Below are 19831 nucleotides of genomic sequence, written 5' to 3' on the forward strand. Positions count from 1 at the left end.
AAAAGAAGAGGTACTAACGGTTTGCCGCGACCCGGCCGGCCCCAGACTGCGTGCGCTCTGGGAGAGGGGGAAGGGCAGAGAGCTAGCCGATAGTTTTAATGAAGAGAAAACACAATGACAACTATCCGAGCAGAAGTGGTAATTTCCTGAATCTAACTAAATCAAATAAAATGAGAGAGACAAGAGTATCCAAAATGCAAGTCAAACCACGGGAAAGCACGTGCTTTTCTCCGCGGTGAGATAAGACGGCTGAGCTGAGGCAGACACTCAGGCCCTGTTCAGAACTCCACCCCACTTCCTCTTCCTGCCAGGTCCTCCGCGAATGCCGCCCCCTCCTCTCCCATCAGGATACTCAAAGTGCCCATAATAGGCAGTAAACAGAACCAGAACATTAACTCGTTAACTCCCACTAGTCCACATGATGTTCTGCTGTGGAATACTGACAACAAATAATCTCAAAATCACAACAAAGATGTTGAAGGGCACTGGTCCCAAGAGCAACCCCTGATGGATACCGCTTGTGATCGGCCTCTACCCTGACAGAGAACCATTGATCACAACCCTTTGGCTGCATCCAGCCAGCCAATTCCTAATCCATCCAAAGTCCATCCTTCAAAATCCGCACCTCTTCAATTTAGAGAGAAAGATGTGGTGAGGGACCTTGTTAAAGACCTTGCAGAAGTCCAGGTAGATGACATCCACCGTTCTTCCCCCATCCAGAAAAGCTATCACTCCATTCATAGAAGGCCACTAGATGGGCAGGCAAGATCTGCCCTTGGTGAAGCCATGCTGGCTGTCTCAAATCACCTCTTTATCTCGCATGTGCCTTAACATAGCTTCTAGGAGGATCTGCTCCATGATCTTCCCAGGCACAGAGGTGAGACTCACTGGCCTGTAGTTCCCTGGGTCTTCCTTTCTCTCTTTCTTAAAAATAGGAGTAACATTTCCCTTTTTCCAATCACCGGGGACTTCACCAGACAGCCATGGTTTTTCAAAGATGATGGAGAGCAGCTCTGCAACCACCTCAGCCATCTCTTTCAGAACCCTAGGATGGATATCATCTGGCCACATGGACTTATACAGGTTCGGTTTCATGTGGAGGACTCAGACTTGTTCCATCATTACAGTGGGACGGAAACCACTTCCCACACCCTCACCTAGAGGCACATGGTCCTGGCAGACATGGGAAGTCTGACCACCTGTGAAGACTGAGGCAAAGCACTCATTGAGTACCTCAGCTTTTTCTGTGTCTGAGGAAGGCAGTCCCCAGTTAGCTTTCATTGAGGGGAACAAGAACTGCTTAAGAACTGCTTCTGCATGAATCTATTCCTGTGGCATACTGTAGTCCTTCTGGAATAGACTATATGAGCATGGGTCTCACACAGACTGCAGCTTTCTTCTGTCCACATCCACCTGCCACAGTACTGTTTTTCATGTGCTGCAGGCTTACGGACTGCTCCACCATAAGCTTCTCTATGGGCTGCAGGGAACTTCTCTGACACCTGCACTGTTGGCTGCCCTCCTTCTGAATTGACTTTGATGTCTGCAAGGCTGTTTGTCTCACATTGCTCACTTTTCTCTTGCAGTTGCTGTCACTGTGCTTTTCCCTTAAATGTGCTTTCCCAGAGGCATAGACAGCATCACTCATGACTCTGTTCTGTCCAGATGTGGCCAAATGTGTCCCTTTTAGAGCAGTTGAAATTATCTCTAATCACAGGCCACCCCTGCAGCCCTCCACTATGAAAACTTTGCCACATATTTCAGTGTGCACAAGAATTGAAGTAGATTTCTGTTCACACCTTGATTCTTACAGATATTCAGACTGTCAGGCATTGTGAACAGTACTTGAAAAATGGCATATGATCCAAAATAATTTTCAAGCTGTAACTTGAAATGCTTATTTCTGAAGAATGGGGTATGTTCTAATATGGGTGTAATGATCATAAAGATTAGGCAAGACCTGTGGAAACCTACACATCATCTTAATGATGAGATAGACTGGAAGGCAGGTAAAGTAACTCCTTCATCACTTGTTGTTATGTTCAGTTATATCAGAATGACTTCAGATTTTTTTTGTTCTTCCTTGTGATTTATAGGCTTATTTTTTCTGGATGAAAAAGAAAGTCAGGTTAAGGATGATTAGTTTAGGCTTAACTAAACTCTCTGAAAGTAAGGATAAGCTTAATGACTGAGGAAAGATACCATGTATTTTCTAGGTTCAAATTAATTTCCTGTTGATTGGCAAATTGCTTAGTATAGTTTTGTGATGTGTCTGTTGCTTTTCTTTTTTTGCAGAATCCCTGTTTCAGCTTCTTCTGGAGATAACTGTCCGTAGCACAGGAATGAGCGACAGTACAGGGCAGTCCTTAACAGCACTTTCCTGCGCTTGCCTCTTCAGTTTGGTAGCTGCATGGGGAGAGACAGGAAGAACATTGCAAGCGATCTCTGCTATCCTCACCAATAATGGCAGCCACGCATGTCAAACTATTCAGGTTGTGTACTACAACTTCTTCATATCTGGAAATTTTGTGTATATGAATTCTGATATCTAATGTGCAAATTCAGTTTTTTCATTTTTTTCTTGCTTTTTTTTTTTGAGGTAAAAAGTAGGTATTTCTTTCTGCCTCTTGAGTTGGAGATAGAACTGAAAATAGTATTTTTAAAAATAGTCATGTTTTTTCACTATTTCTTTTACTGTTTTTAGGTGCCAACAATTTTAAATTCTCTTCAGCGGAGTGTACAGGCAGTTTTGGTGGGCAAAATCCAAATCCAGGACTGGTTCAGTAATGGGATAAAGAAGGCAGCCTTAATGCACAAATGGCCACTGAAAGAAATATCTGTAGATGAAGATGACCAGTGCCTACTTCAGAGTGATGGTTTCTTTCTCTATCTCTTATGTAAAGATGGACTTTACAAGATTGGCTCTGGATATAGCGGGACAGTGAGGGTAATATTATTTCTTGTATGGTGAATGATAGCTAAAATACAGGTTTTTAAGATGACCCAATTCCACTGAGAATCTTTTGTAGTTTACAGTTTGTCTATTTTTTTTCTGATTATTTTTGTGAGTTTTACAGTATTTTGTTATAGTTTACTTTTCTCAATATGTTGTTCAGTTTATAAATGATTATTTATATAATTGTTATTCTGAGATTTGCTTAACAATTTGAATTTTCTGCTTTCCAGGGCCATATATACAGTTCTACATCTCGCATCAAAAACAGAAAGGAAAAAAAGTCTTGGTTAGGCTATGCTCAGGTAGGTGAATACTTGAAACGTAACACATAATGCTCTCCACTCTCCACAGAGTAATTCAAGTAAAGCGTGACCTAAAGTAAGAAGCTTACGCAGAAATTGTATTGCTCCTTTGGCTTATCTTATTATTTGTTACTGACTTCTAAATTATTGTGGAAGATTACATTCATCTATAAGATATTCTTTGAAAGGAATAATGGAAAGTGGCATTTATTTACTTCGTCATTTCTTGTCACTTTTCAGACATGATTTAACATTTTTTATTTATGAATTGTGCAATCACACTTCATTATTTAAGAAGTACATGTCGATTAAGTTGGTGGATATAAAACTCCATTGCAACAAAGTACTGTAAGAAATGCTTATAATAGCTATTTGCAAAAATGAATTGTTTTTAATACATTTACAGCAAAATACAGAAATATTGTTTTGATTGACTGAGGATTGAGGGGTGCATAAACCATGAGGAGACATATTGTTGGTCTTAACTCCAGGAAATTTTAGCTGCGTTTGGATGCTTTGGTTTGTTTAGGGTCAGTTTATGAAGAATCAAGAAACTTTTCTTACACTGTTGCAGTTCATTATAGAAATAGTTTTGATGTGTGTTTTTTGTTTGTCTTGTTTGCAGAATCCTATTTTTAGCACTGGATGTTTTCAGAAAATACATACATTGAGAGAACTTTGAGTTTTCTAAGTTTTTGAACTAAATTTTTACTGTGTGTTTACTATTAACCAAGTGATCTCATTATCCTTGTGTGAAACTGTATATATCCTTGCCATAACTTCAGAAATTACTGCTATTATCACAGTTATCATATATTTGTATGTATTTATATATATTTATATGAGTGTTGATTATTTTTTTTAGTAGTAAAACAGATATGTTATCTAAAGGTACACCAGTGCAGTACAAATGCATGATGATGGAGCCTTTTTTTATCACTCTGGAAAGGATTAGGATCCATACAGTTTCTCTGTATATGATTACACATTTGCGCAGTCTGTACATAGCTATAAATACATTACATGTTATTCTTTGCATGCTTATACAGCTGTATGCAATCACACAGCAACTGTGCCCAAGCAAAGGTACTGGTAGTTGTTTAAAGTTAGTCAGGGAGGTTATGTATACGTGCACAAGTTTCATTTACTTACGAATGTACAAATTTACAAATGAATAAGAGTGTCCTCAGTCTCATTTCCTTTCAGGTGCTTGCTCAAGTCAGCTCAAGTTCAAGTGATTTTTCTTATTTAATCATGCAAATCATTTTTAACTAAAGCTTTACTAGCTACATTAATGCTGTTCACTTTTTCCTAGTCTGCGTAGTTTGTTTTTTTCCCCTCATCCCAGGTTGATTTATCCAGAAAAATTTAAATAGTTTAGAAGGAAGAAAGAGAGTGAGTTAGAGCTATCTATCTGTCTGTATAAGTTAGGTGATTAATTGGAGTCTGAATATGGCAAACAAAGATATTTTGAGGCTAGGCCTTAGTGACTAGACTGTAAAATGCATCCATTTTTTAGATGTGTAGAATCCCCGCCTGAGATCAGTCATGCTTCAAGCAAATGTAAGCCATTGTCAAATCTCTTAGTATGACGCTGCCATTATCAGAATCGTCATTTAGTCATTATTCAAATTGGCTTGTGGAAACCTCCACGTGGATTCTAATTTGCTTGGCCTCAGTTGCATTTAATGGATATATTCATAAGTGCCATTAAGAAGAGAAAATTATCTTTTTCTTTTTCTGTAGCTGCTTTTGTAGCAGAAATTTTTTCTAAATGTGGTTTCCCCAAGTGTTCCTATCCTGCCTTTAACATCTTTGAAAGGTTCCTAGGCATTGCAAGATCTAAAAAGATAGAACAAAGTGGCCAGGTGCCCCTAATATGCAAATAGCTCTTACAATTCTTATACAGAACTGTGGGCTTATGCAAGTTATCTGAAGAAGTGAAATTAAAGATTAAATTGAAGCAAAACATAGAATCATTAATGATGGAAAAGACCTCTAAGATCATCTAGTCCAACGGTCAACCATCACCGCTGTACCTGTTAAACCATGTCTTTAAATGCCACATGAACAAGTTTCATGAACACCTCTAGGGATGATAACTCTACTTCCCTGGGCTTCTGAATGCTTTCAGAGAAGAAATTTTTCATAACACCCAACCTGAACCTTTCCTAGTACAACTTGAGGCAATTACCACTTGTCCTATTGCTAGCTACCCAGGAAAAGAGGCTGACCCCAACTTCTCTACTTCTTTCAGGTAGTTGTAGAGAGTGATAAGGTCTCCCCTGCATCTCCTTCAGATTAAACAATCTCAGTTCCTCATAAGACTTGTATTCCAGACTGTTCACCAGCTTCATTGCCCTTCTTTGGACACACTCCAGGGCTTCAATGTCTTTCTTGTAGTGAGAGGCATCACCAGTGCTGAGTACATGAGGATGATCACTTTCCTGGTCTACTGGTCCTGCTGGTTACGCTATTTCTGATACAAGCCATGATGCAATTGGCATACCTGGGCATACTGCTGGCTCATGTTTAGCTCGCTGTCAACCAACATCCACAGATCCATTTCTCCATACAGTTTTCCAGCCACTCTACCCCAAGCTTGTAGCATTGCATGGGGTAGTTGTAACCAAAACGCAGGACTTGGCACTTGGTCTTGTTGAACTGTATCCCTCCCACTGACCTTAGCCCATCAATCCAATCTGTCCAGATCCCTGTGTTGGACCTTCCTATCCTTAGGCAGATCAACACTTCCTCCCACTTGGTGTCATCTGCAAACTTACTGAGGGTGCACATTGTCTTCTGGAGTTCAGTTCAACAATAAAGATATTAAACAGGACAGTGAACCCCTGGAACTGGTCACCAGCTGGATTTAACGCCATTCAACCACCAGTTGCTGGGCCTGGCCATCCAGCTAGTTTTTTACCTGTGAGGCATATACCTGTCTAAACCATGATAAGCTGACTATTTTTCCAGGAGAATGATTTGGGAAACAGCTTTATTTATAATAAAGTCAAAGGCTTTATTAACGTCTAACTACAACGTATTTGACTGTGTTAAAATGCTCATTCAAAGTTATAAGTTAAAAAATGTAAATGTGAGATTCAGATAGTTAAATCTTTTTTTAGAAGAAGCCAGCTGAGCTGGTGACTGAGAAACTTAAAGACAAAAGCAAACAAACAAGAAAGAAAACTAAAAAATCCACATATGAACATAGAGAAGATAATTTGATATAACAAACATTGATTTGGACTGCTGACTAGACAGATAATTTTGAAGAGATTAAGATATTCTACCTGTGGAAAAACTAGAAGAGGAAATCATTAGTCCTGAATACATCCCTTCCCCTAGGTTTGGTTAGGAGCTGGGAGGTAAACAATATAATAACTCATTGTATGTAAAATTCTCGATTGTGGCTGCTGTCACCAAAATCATCATGTACTTCAAAGAATTTCTTTCATGAAGAGTTTAAAAAGCTCTCTCTAGTGGGAGTCAAGGTACTTAATTAACGTTTTTGAAAAATTCTCTAGTCTTTTAATATACTTACAGAAGCTGTGTATGAGTTATCAGCATGTGGATTGAAGTGTGCAGAAAGTGTGGAGAGTGCCAAATTTCTAGTTTTTATCCTACAATTTTACTAGTGACAAAAAAGTTGAATATCAAAACAAAGCATATTTTGTTTTTCTGACAATACCTTTTGATGTATCTGAGCATATTTTCATACCAATATGTATTCTTACTTTTACTAGGGCTATTTATTATATAGAGATGTGAACAATCACAGTATGACAGCCATAAGAATAAATCCTGAAACTTTGGAGCAGGACGGTACAGTTGCTTTACCAGGTAAGAACCTGTAGATACGAGAAGACGGTTATGTATTTTCAGATAAGCAGAAGAGAAATCAAGATAGATTTTGAGAATGGAGAGAAACTGCTTTTTTATGCCTTTGATTTTCTGCACTAGACCAGTTGTAGTATTTCATTTAGAGATCTTGCATCTACTCCAAATGCTACAGGAAGAATATTTTATTTTTAAAGAATGTGTAGTTATCTTAATTGAAGGACTAAGAGCTCAATTCCTGCTTGAAGAATTTTTACTTGTTTCTGGTTTGAACTTTTGAGCATTTCATATAGGTGCAGCTTTGTTTTTAGTATATATTACATGGAGGTAGTCCAAACTGAGGGAAGTCATTTGTTTTATATATAGGCAGAAACAGATCCCAAAAACCGAAGGACACTAAAGAGCACTGATGAAACATGCTTCTAATGTTTCAATTGGTAGTGTTTGTATGTTGTTTTGTTTTTCTTTTGTTTGTTTTTCCTAGACTTCCTGGTGAAACTCATCTGTTAGCCACCCATGTAAACAGATGGGACACAAGAGTATCAAATGACAGGCTTATTCTTATAGGTCAGAAGAAGGATTTTATGTTGCATCCTGCTGTATGTAAGAAAGCACTGATTGGAAACTCAGAAAATGTCTCTGATCTTTTGTATTTAAAAAAAACAACAACAACAAAACAATAATTTTTAAAACAAAGGATGAATGTAGAATCCAGTCTATGCAACACAGACTTTTTGGAGCTGGAAATTTGAGTGAGAGATGTTCAAGGACCTGACAAATTGCTTTACAGGACTATATTTCCATTTTCTTCACCTGAAGGATATTTTTGAACCATTAGGGTTTTTGAGGTCCTGATTATCTGATAATCAAAGTGACATTCTTCATGCAGATCTTGCAAGACTCTTAGTTTCAAAGAATAGCCTGGGTTGAAAAGGACCACAATGATCATCTAGTTTCAACTCCCCTGCTAAGTGCAGGGTTGAACTCTTCAACACCTGTACAGTCTACACCTCAAAGCTGTCAGCTTCCTTTTGCAAATCACAGTGGAAACTAGTGTCATTCTGTAAGAAAGCCTGTTTATGCTTCAGAAAGACACAAATAAACAAAATATATTAATCTTTCAGTGCAAAATAAATCTTAAATCTGTGGAATCACCCATTCAAAAATACCTCAAAAATTGTTACACAACTGTATTTTGTGTGGTTTGTGTTAGTGTTGAAGTGAATGCTAGATTTTGTAACTACTAGCCTTTGTACTTTTGCCCTTGAACTTTACTAAGATAACTACACATTCTTTAAAAATAAAAGTAAAAAAAAAACAAAACTTTGCTTTCTGCACTTATGCACAGTTACTTCACACTTATTTCTTATGAGCAAATATGGCCTTGTTCTTCTGGCTAAGGCAGATGTAAAGGTCTCCACTTCTGGTTATTTCTGTTTGCCCCCAATAGGAAAGAAACAGAGGTGTGTGGGGTATGTAATCTGTTCTGAGGAAACTTGCGTATATACATAAGTCTAAATATTTATTACTGTCTCACTCAAACCATATTAATCACTTGTAGCATGTTCTGTAGCTTTGAAAAATCATACCAGATAGAACTAGAGGGCATTTACCCTGCTAACAGCTGAACTCTAATAGGAATCCAAGTATTTCCTCCAAGTTGGTACATTATTCAGATGTAGTTCCATCTGGAGTTAATCTCTTTCAAATACCCTGACCAGTCATAATACATTTAAATAAGGTATTCACATTTATTTGTAAAGAAATGAGTAGGAGATTAGGAAATGTGATTTGGAGTCAATCGTAGTTAGAAGTCATGGGGCCTTAAAAAATTCTGTTAACTATGAAACATGATCTTACATTTTCTCAGATGATAGGATCCACAAGTTTCTTGAAACTATGGGCTCCTTTAAAGGCTAGTGTTTTCATTCTAACAGATGACGTAGCAAATCTAGCAATATATCTGGAACTATCAGACTGTGTGTCAACATTCTTACATCTAATAAATGCTTTTGCCAAACTCTGTATGCTGAGCTAGCAATCTGTCTTACCAATAGAAATACAAGAATCCCCAAATTCTGAGATTTGCTAGGTAATTAGACTTGAATTTATAGAGGAGGATTTCATCTTGACTGTTTCTTCAGCAACACTTACTACATACCTCAGAGAAAGGCTGCTGTGTTCAGCTGAAGAAGAAGTTATACATTATATGTTTTCATTGCTAAAAGTGCACATAGTATCTTGGAGCTAAGAATCATAGAATCATAGGATGGCCTGGATTGAAAAGGACCACAATGATCATCTAGTTTCAACCCCCCTACAATGTGCAAGGTCGCCAGCCACTAGACCAGGCTGCCCAGAGCCACATCCAGCCTGGCCTTGAATGCCTCCAGGGATGGGGCATCCACAACCTCCTTGGGCAACCTGATCCAGTGCGTCACCACCCTCTGTGTGAAAAACTTCCTCCTAATATCTAACCTAAACCTCCCCTGAATCAGTTTAAAACCATTCCCTCTTGTTCTATCACTATCCGCCCTCATAAACAGCCTCTCCCCCTCCTGTTTATATTCTTCCTTCAAGTACTGGAAGGCCACAATGAGGTCTCCCTGAAGCCTTCTCCTCTCCAAGCTAAACAACTCTGGTTCCCTCAACCTTTCATCATAGGAGAGGTGCTCCAGCCCTCTGATCATCTTAGTGGCTCCTCTGGAGCCACTCCAAAAGCTCCATGTCCTTCTTGTACTGGGAGACCCAGACTTGGACGCAGTACTCCAGATGAGGCCTCACAAGAGCTGAATACAGGGGGACAGTCACCTCCCTCCCCCTACTGGCCACTCGTTTTTTAATGCAGTCCAGAACACAGATAAAGATGTTAAAGAGCACTGGTCCCAAGACAGACCCCTGGGGGATGCTGCTTGTTACCGGCCTCCACCTGGACATAGAACCATTTACCACCTCTGTCTGCGGCTTTTCAACCAGTTTCTTATCCATTGAGTGGTCAACCCATCAAATCCACATTCTTCTAATTTGGAGATATGGATGTGGTACGGGGGACCGTGTCAAAGGCCTTGCTCAAGTCCAGGTAAATGACATCGGTTGCCATTCTGTTGTCCACCAGTGCCATCACTCCATCATAGGAGGCCACCAGATTGGTTAAGCATGACCTTCCCCTGGTGAAGCCATGCTGGCTGTCTCAGATCACATGCTCATTCCTCATGTGATCAAGCATGTCATCCAGGAGGATCTGTTCCATGATCTTCCCAGGCACAGAGGTGAGACTCACCAGCCTGTAGTAGTTCCCCAGGTCCTCCTTGCTCTCTTTCTTGTAACTGGGAGGGACGTGACCCTTCCTCCAGTCATCCGGGACCTCACCTGACAGCCACAACTTTTCAAATATGATGGAGAGCAGCTCGGCAACCACCTCAGCCAGCTCCTTCAGAACCCTGGGATGCACGCCATCCGGCCCCATAGATTTGTACACATTCAGTCTCATGAGGCGGTCTCAGACCTGCTCCCCCCTTACAGTGGAGGATTTACTGCCCCTATCCTCACCTAGAGGTTTAGGGATGCAGGGCTCAGGGACGTGAGAAGTACTGGAATCCTGGCTGCCAGTGAAGACCGAAACAAAGAACTCATTCAGTACCTCAGCCTTCTCTTCGTCCATTGAAGCCAGTTCTTCTTACACATTTACCAAAGGAGGTACACTCGCTTTGGCCTGTCTCTTCTGGCCAATGTACCTGTAGAATGTCTTCCTATTATTTTTCACATCCCTCGCCAAGTTCAGTTCTGCTTGTGCCTTGGCTTTCTTGATCCCACGTCTGCAAGTCCGGACGGCATCCCTGTATTCTTCCCAGGTGACACGCTCTTGTTTCCAGAGCTTGTATGCACTTTTCTTTGCTTTTAAAGAGCATCCCAGGGGATCTTGGCAAGCAGTCCATTGAACAGCTTAAAGTTCGCTCTTCCAAAGTCCTTCCAAGGTCCTGACCCCACTCTTTGCCACGCCCAAATCCCTCGAGATCACAAACTCGACCAGGGCGTGGTCACTGCAGCCCAGGCTGCCTCCAACCTTAACGCCTTTAATGATCTCCTCCACGTTGATGAGCAGCAGGTCCAATAACGCTACACCTCTGGTCGGTCTGTCTAATACCTGGACCAGAACGTTATCATCAATGGATTCCAGGAGCCTCCTAGACCTCTTACAGCTTGCTGTGTGGTCTTTCCAACAGATATCTGGATGGTTGAAGTCCTCCATCTGGACGAGAGCCCGTGAGCATGATGCTTCCCGCATCTGAAGCAATAAATCCTCATCAACAGTCTCCCCTTGATCAGGTGGCCTGTAGTATACGCCTATCACCAGCTGGCCTTTGTTAGACCCATCCCTTATTCTCCCCAGCAGGCACTCAACCTGTTCCTCACTGTTTCTCAGAGGAATCTCCTCATAGTCTATCCACTCTTTGACATAGAGGGCAACTCCCCCACCCTTCCTACCTCTCCTATCTCTTCTAAAAAGCCAATTCCCCTCAATAGTGGTATTCCAGTTAGAACATAAAATAGCTGTTAAAAGGTATTTTTGGAAGAGGCCTCTTTCCTGTGTGTAATCAGTGTAGGAAACACCTTACAAATCTTGCAGTCACACTATCCTTGTTAGTAGCTCCATCAGCAGAATAGGAAGAGAAAAGATGGTATAAGGGTATACTTTTAAATTTGTAGGGAAAGTTTTTTACCTTTTTTTTTACTTTTTTTAACCTTTTAGTATGGGCAGAATTCTTTGCTTACCTTTTTTTTCCCTTGAAAGTGGCTGAACTGTTTTCAATAAATACATGTTATATGAAAGTATACATTACAGTTTTTTTAAAAACACTAGATTTTCTGCTAAGAGTTTGGCAAAAGCTACAAACAATAGAAAAATGAGATTAATTGTGAGAAGCTTGATTCTCTCTGTTTCATTTCTTTCAGTAGGTTCCATATATGTTGATCTGAATAAACTTTTGTTAAAGATAATGATCTATACTTTAAAAAAAAAAGTCTTTGGGGCATGGGAATGACTAATGAAAGACAAACGCTCAGCAAGACTGAAATGTAGCTCTGTTATAAAAATTTAGATGTAATGTAAAAATGTAAATGCCTTAAATGTAAAATTAAGATCTTCTGAAGTTAAATATTAGGGAAACCCTTACATTTCACACAATGGAAAGAACTTCAGTAACTTGTAAAGAGATAAAAAAGTAATATATTTAATATACAGGTTAGAGAGAGGAGATTTTCGTATAAAATAAAACCTTGTCTGAGCAGTATGATTTCTCTCTGTACAAACTAAAATTCTTGCAGTCAAGTTATAGTGAGAGTGAACTAGACAGAAGGAGAAAACAGTGTCTGTAAGTTAATGCTAACTAATGCAGTGCACTTCATCTTTCACAGATTGTCATACTGAAGGGCAGAATATTCTCTTCACTGATGGAGAATATGTTAATCAAATAGCAGCATCTAGAGATGTAAGTGTTACATACAATGGGTAAACAATTTTTACTTCTCACATTATTCCTTTATTTTATAAAATGTACACAATTTCCTTTTTGTTTAATATTTGGCTTTTTCTTGGCTAACTCAACTAAGGAATAAATATATGTAGCTAGAAGTCACGAGAAGCTGCCATTTATGTTTTTGTATTTGCACAGTTTTAATTTTAGATGGAACTTGATTTTTCAAATAAGTTTTAAGAACAACTTAATTGCTGTTTTGGGGAAAAAAAAACTCATACATGGAATAATATCTTCTTAACATATTCTACTGGGGCACTGTGGGATAAGCTGCTTAGTGCAATTTTTCTTTTAAATTTGTTTTCTTTAATTGCTTTTGTACATGTTGGAGAATTTCAGCCAAATTTAATAGAAGAAGTAGCAAAGACACTATTTTAAATGAAAATTGACTGTTGGCTGAAGCTCTGCAAACCTAAATACGTGCTTATATGAGGAGCAAATCAGTTTTAGATGTTGGGTGTTTTATGTATCAGGAAGTTATTATATGAGTAATTCTGGACCAGTCACTGATTTTTGCCTGGGGCTGTAATACATGAATGGGGAACAATAAACAAGAGATATGGGTCATGCCCTTTTAAGGAAAACTCATTCTAGCCAGTTTTCCTGTTAAAACAGCTTGTTTTTAACATGACCAGTTTAACATATTTCCTTTGTACTTGTTATTTCTTGTTGTTGTTGGTTTTTTTTACAAAAAAACTCACAAACTTATTTTAGATACAATTTGAAAAAGTAAGTAGTCTCCCTTAAAACTGCAATTATAAATTTGAGTTGTAAATCAGGAGAAACTGAGGGCTTAAAAGATGTGTGAATTTATATGTGCATAGTTTTAAAAGCAAAATTTCTTTGTTAAGGTTCAGAGCTAATTATTTCAGTAACAAATCACTATTTTCATAGTAAATTCAAATATTTTATCATGTCAGATACTTCTCTTCAGCTCATGCTATTTGCCTTTCCTTTTTTTCCCCCTCTCTACTAGATGTTACTTTATCTGTGTATCTTTTGATAATTAAATCTGATATAGTTTTATACTGATGGACTTAGGCTCTGAAAAGTAAATCACCGTATTTATTATTCAATGTAAAGTGGATATTTTATTTGTTGCAGGATGGCTTTGTAGTGCGAATATTTGCAACAAGTACTGAGCCAGTGCTGCAACAAGAACTGCAGCTTAAGCTTGCAAGAAAATGCTTACATGCCTGTGGCATCTCATTGTTTGATCTGGAGAAAGACTTGCACATTATCAGTAAGTTCTTTTATTTGAAGGTTAATTATAAGCTAATAATTAAAATAAGAAGACTGAAACCCTGCCCGTTCCCTTTGTTTGTCTTCATTATGTGAAGGAAAATATAACTCCATTATAAATGAGGAGAAACATAAATTTTTGAAGCAGCTTAAACACTCATTTTGAACCACAGTCTTTTTGTCTGCACTGCTATCTGCAATTTTCCATTAATTTCCCCTTGGTTTATAATAAGTATAACACTATTTGAAGCTTAGACTTGATCATAGGGCTCATATAACATGTAGTTAAGCTACAGAACTCCTTGCTCTGGGTCAAAGTTTACAGAAGTTATAAGGACTCCAGTCTGGATTCATTGGAACAAATGCAAAGATATTAACATATCTGGAAACCAAATCGCTATCAAATTTTTTGAGATGTAGAACTCCTGGTGTCTAAGAAGGTAGTTCAGAGAAATTACTTGACATTTGCTTAGCTTTTTTGCTAATTCAGCTGTTAAAACAAAATAATATTTGGCCATATGGACCTTTTGTCTGACCAAGTGCAGTTGCTCTTATGCTAGTGCTTTTTTCCTCTTTGGACAGCTCCATTAAATCTAGCCCAGTAAGCCTTGTTGTGGCAGCAAAAGTTTGTTTATCTTGTAACTTTGTTTAGAACCTTTGTTTTGACAAATGCTTCCGGTTGGAGTTAGGTTCATAAACTAGTCTGTAAAACTGCCTGGTAAAACTAGCTAACAGCTCCTGTCTTGCACAGGTACAGGGTTTGATGAGGAATCAGCTGTCCTTGGTGCTGGAAGAGAGTTTGCACTTATGAAAACTGCTAGTGGAAAGGTACTGAAAATGTACTTCCTTGTTTTCATCTGTTTAAGTTGGCTGTTTAAGCATGACGTAATAATAAGACCTAATGAAAGAGTATTCTCATAGGTTAACGCACTCATTCCACTGTTGAGTAGCATAATTCTAGGAGGGAAGCTTTTTTTTGTTCATATCACTGGTTTTATATTTGTTCAAGTGAAATAGTGTGTTATACTACTGTTCATATACTCACTTTGTTGAAAATAAGCTTTAAAAAGACATATTAAGCATTTTCTTTTTCTGTACCTTAATTATCAAATCAAACAAATATGAAAAATAACCACAGTACAATAGATAGCACACTTCAAAGTAAATAAAATCTGATCAGAATGCTTCCTCCATTAACTAAAATTTCATAGGTCTAGAATATCAGGATAAGTTCTGTATATTTTGAAATGTCAGGCTTTTAAAACAGTGCAGCTTTAAAAATGATATACAGTGAAGTATTGTGGCATAACTGAAAATGCTATTACATTTTTTCCTAGATTTACTATACTGGTAAATATCAGAGCCTTGGAATCAAACAAGGTGGTCCTTCAGCAGGAAAATGGGTTGAACTACCCATCACAAAATCTCCAAAGATTATTCAGTTCTCTGTTGGACATGATGGTTCACATGCATTACTTGTTGCAGATGATGGAAGTATATTCTTCACAGGTTCTGCTAGTAAAGGAGAGGATGGTGAATCAAGTATGTGCAATGTTTTCTTGATTAGTAGATGATAAAAGCCTACTAACCACTTTTTCATTTTATTGGGATGTTGTTGATACTTTCCAAGAACATGGAAGCATGCTGTTGGTAGAAGTTATCTTATGTAATAGAGAAATGATTAATACACCATTCAAAAAAGTGTTCCTATCAAAGTAATTACAATATATTAAAAAGATCAAAGGTATGAGCACAAAAGCTGATTTTGTGAATGATAGAGTCATTTGAGTTTGAAGAAGTTGAAAGTCCCTTAAAGGTAATCCAGTCCAATTAGTCAACTAGTACAACACAGTGCAGAAAAAACAGTCTAGGAGGTTTCTGGAGTGTATGGAGGATAACTTTCGATGCAGCTGGTGAGAGAGCCGATGAGAGGAGCTGCCCCGCTAGGCCTGCTGCTCGCAAACAGAGAAGGTCTGGTGGGAGATGTGGAGGTCGGAGGCTGTCTTGAACAGAGTGACCATGAAATGGTAGACTTCTCAATTCTTGGTGGAGCCAGGAGGGGGAACAGCAAAACTGCTACCTTGGACTTCTGGAGGATGGACTTTGAATTATTCAGAAGGCTAGTAGGGGGAATCCCCTGGGCTTCAGTCTTAGAGAGTAAAGGGGTCCAAGATGGCTGGTCGCTCTTCAAGGAGGAAGTCTTAAAGGCACAGGAGCTGACTGTCCCCCTGAGCTGCAAAATGAGCCGCTGGGGAAGAAGACCAGTGTGGATGAATAGGGAGCTATCCTTGAGGCTCCAGGAGGAAAAGAGAATATATCTCCTGTGGAAGAAGGGATGGGTGACTCAGAAAGAGTACAGAGAAGTTGTTAAGATGTGTAGAGAGAAAATCAGAAAAGCGAAAGCCCGGCTTGAACTCAACCTGGCCGCTGGGGTAAAAAGGAACAAGAAACTCTTTTATAAATACATCAATGGCAAGAGAGGACTCAGGAGAATCTTCATTCTTTACTGGATGAGGCTGGAAATGTGACCACTGAGGATAAGAAAAAGGCGGAGGTTCTGAACGCGTTCTTTACTTACATCTGTCTTTAAAGGTCAGACCAGTTGTCCTCAGGGTACTCCACTCTGTGACCTGGTAGTCTTGACTGGGGTGCGGACAGAACCTCCCGCAATTTGGGAGGACGCAGTCAGAGACCTACTACTCCAACTGGACTGTCATAAGTCCATGGGGCTGGATGAGATTCACCCGAGAGTGCTGAGGGAACTGGCAGAGGTGATAGCCAAGCCACTCGCCATTATCTATCAGCACTCCTTGTTGACTGGTAAGGTCCCAGAAGACTGGAGGCTTGCCAATGTGACTCGCATCTACAAGAAAGGTTGTAAGGAGGATACGGGAAACTACAGGCCTGTTAGCCTGACCTCGGTGCCAGGGAAGGTTATGGGGCGGATTTTCTTGAGGGAGATCATGTGGCATGTGTGGGACAACCGGGGGATCAGGCCTAGCCAGCATGGGTTCACGAAGGGCGGGTCCTGCTTGACCAACCTGGTCTCCTTCTATGATCTAGTGACCCATCTGGTGGACGAGGGAAAGGCTGTTGATGTAGTCTACCTAGACTTCAGCAAGGCATCTGACACTATCTCCCACAGTATTCTCCTGCAGAAGCTGGCAGCCCATGGCTTGACAGGTAGACTCTTGGCTGGATGAGGAACTAGCTGGAAGGCTGGGCCCAGAGAGTGGTAGTGAATGGAGCTAAATCCAGCTGGTGACCTGTCACGAGTGGTGTTCCCCAGGGATTGGTGCTGAGGCCTGTCCTCTTCAATATCTTTATTGGTGACCTGGATGAGAGCACTGAGTGCGCCCTCAGTAAATTTACAGATGACATCAAGTGTCATCTGCCTGGGGGTAGCGAGGCCCTACAGGGGGATCTGGGCAGGCTGGATAGCTGGGCTGAATCCAATGGGATGAGTGTCACAGGTTATCCTTAGATACAAGTCTGTGACAGAAAGGCACAGGCCTCGGGAAGAAGAAGAAGAAAAAAAAAAAAAAGGGGCACGAACGGTTTGCCGTGACCCAGCTGACCCGGGCCACGAGCGCTCCAGGAGAGGGGAAAGGGCAGAGAGTTAGCTGATAGTTTGAACAAAGAGAAAACACAACAGCAACGATCTGAGGAGGAAGGGGAATTTACTGAATCTAACTAAATCAAACAAAACGAGAGAGACGAGTATTCAAAATGAGAGTCAAACCACAATAGTGCAAGGAAAAGCACGTGCTTTCTCCATGGTGAGCTGAGATAGCTGAGCCAGGGCCAGACAGAGAGAGGCAGCCGCTCTGCGTCCTGTCCACTGCTCCCCCCACTTCTTCTTCCTGCCAGATCCTCAGGCGATGCCGCCCCCTTCCCTCCCAATCAGGATACTCAAGGAGTCCACAACAGTAAATGGAACCGGAACATTAACTGGTTAACTCCACATGATGTTCTGCTGTGGAATACTGACAACAAAAAATCATGAAACCACAACATTCCACCCCTTATTCACATCATCACATCATGCGTAACATATATGTACATATGAACAAACATAAATTAAAATGCATTACATATACCTACATGGAATCACTGAGAAAATCCCCCAGCATCAAATTTCCCTGTGGTACACACTGGACGTCCCCACTTTTCTCCATCACCCACCAGGTGGACCCAGGTCCCTGTGCAAAAACAGTTCCACAGAGAGGTTTGCCCTTCCCAGAAGCTGGAAGGACCCAAGCCACTTTTCCCAACATGCTTTTTACATGTACCACAGGGATCTTACCTCCCTCTACAGTATGTAGGGAGCTGGACTGGGTAGGACCATCTCGACTGACTGATCCTCTGGTGTTGACCAGCCAGGCTGCTTCTGCCAAATACTTCTCCCAGTGCTTAAATGTTCCACCACCCATTGCTTTTAACATGGTTTGTAACAACCTGTTGTAGCGTTTGATCTTACCAGAGGCTGGTGCATGATAGGGGATATGATAACTCCATTCAATGCCATGTTCTCTGGCCCAAGGATCCACAAGTGAATTTTTGAAATGAGTCCCATTATCGGACTCAATTCTTTCCGGGGTGCCATGTCGCCACAGGATTTGTCTCTCCAGATCTAATATGGTGCTTTGGACAGTAGCGTGGGGTACTGCATATGTTTCAAGCGACCCAGTGGTTGCCTCCACCATGGTAAGCCCATAACGCCTACCACTGCAAGATCGTGGCAAGATGATATAATCAATCTGCCATGCTTTTCCATATTTGTACTTTTGCCATCGCCTTTCCCCCCAGAGGTTTTATCCTCTTGGCTTGTTTAATTGTGGTGCATGTGTCACAGTCATGAATGATTTGTGCAATAGCATCCGTAGTTAAGTCCACTCCTTGATCTCTAGCCCACTTATGTGTCGTGTCACTTCCTTGACGGCCTGAGATCTCATGGGCCCATCGAGCTAGAAATAATTCACCCTTGTTCTGCCAATCTAGGTCTATTTGAGCCACCTCAATTCTGGCAGCTTGGTCTACCTGATGGTTATTTCGTTGTTCTTCAGTAGCCCTACTCTTGGGCACATGAGCACCTATGTGACGCACCTTAATAACCATATGTTTTGTTCCAGCAGCAATGTCTTTCCACAGTTCAGCAGCCCAAACAGTTTTACCCTTCTGTTGCCAGTTGTTCTGTTCCCACTGCTGTAACCACTCCCATAGGGCATTTGCCACCATCCATGAATCAGTGTAAAGATAAAGCATTGGCCACCTCTCCTGTTCAGCAACATCTAAGGCTAGCTGACAGCCTTTACCTCTGCGAACTGACTTGATTCTCCTTTTCCTTCGGTGGCCTCTGCAACTTGTCCATTTCCATCTGCAATGCTTCTCCACAATACAACACGATCCATCCGTGAACAGGGCAAATTTTCTGGTAGTTCATTGTATGGTGGGGCCTCTTTAGCACGTGACACCCCTTCTGCCGGTGATGTGCCGAACTTTTTGCCTTCAGACCAGTCCATGACCACCTCTTAAGATTCCTGAATGGCTGAAGCTTCCCGTCTGCGCTTGTTGTGTAATCAGCGCAATCCACTTACTCCAGGTGGCATCAGTTGCATGATGGGTGGGGGGAACCTTTCCTTTAAACATCCAGTTCAGCACTGGCAGTCAAGGTGCCAGAAGGAGCTGCGTTTCAGTGCCAATTACTTCAGAAGCGGCCCGAACCCCCTCAGATGCAGCTAGGATCTCCTTTTCAGTTGGAGTGTAGCCCTCTTCCGACCTCCTGTGTGCTCTACTCCAAAATCCCAGGGATCGGCCTTGGGTCTCTCCTGACATTCCTTGCCACAAACTCCAAGTGGGATCTTTCTCTCCAGCAGCAGTGTAGGGGATATTCTTTACATCCTGTCTCATCCGTACTGGCCCTAGGGCCACGGTACAGGCTATCTCTTGTTTAA

The 19831-nt window shown here is 40.7% G+C and overlaps 1 protein-coding gene across 1 annotated transcript in view; it reads left to right on the forward strand.

The window, feature by feature from the left end:
- MYCBP2 (MYC binding protein 2) overlaps positions 1–19831 on the forward strand; it is a 208692-nt gene that overhangs the window by 35082 nt on the left and 153779 nt on the right. Inside the window, 8 exon segments of the mRNA XM_031552043.1 lie at positions 2296–2492; positions 2705–2947; positions 3187–3258; positions 7008–7104; positions 12517–12590; positions 13740–13878; positions 14629–14705; positions 15215–15419. Of these exon segments, the coding sequence (XP_031407903.1) occupies positions 2296–2492; positions 2705–2947; positions 3187–3258; positions 7008–7104; positions 12517–12590; positions 13740–13878; positions 14629–14705; positions 15215–15419 (1104 nt within the window).

Source organism: Meleagris gallopavo, chromosome 1 (genome assembly GCF_000146605.3).
Source record: "Meleagris gallopavo isolate NT-WF06-2002-E0010 breed Aviagen turkey brand Nicholas breeding stock chromosome 1, Turkey_5.1, whole genome shotgun sequence".
In the NCBI taxonomy this organism is placed as follows: domain Eukaryota; kingdom Metazoa; phylum Chordata; class Aves; order Galliformes; family Phasianidae; genus Meleagris; species Meleagris gallopavo.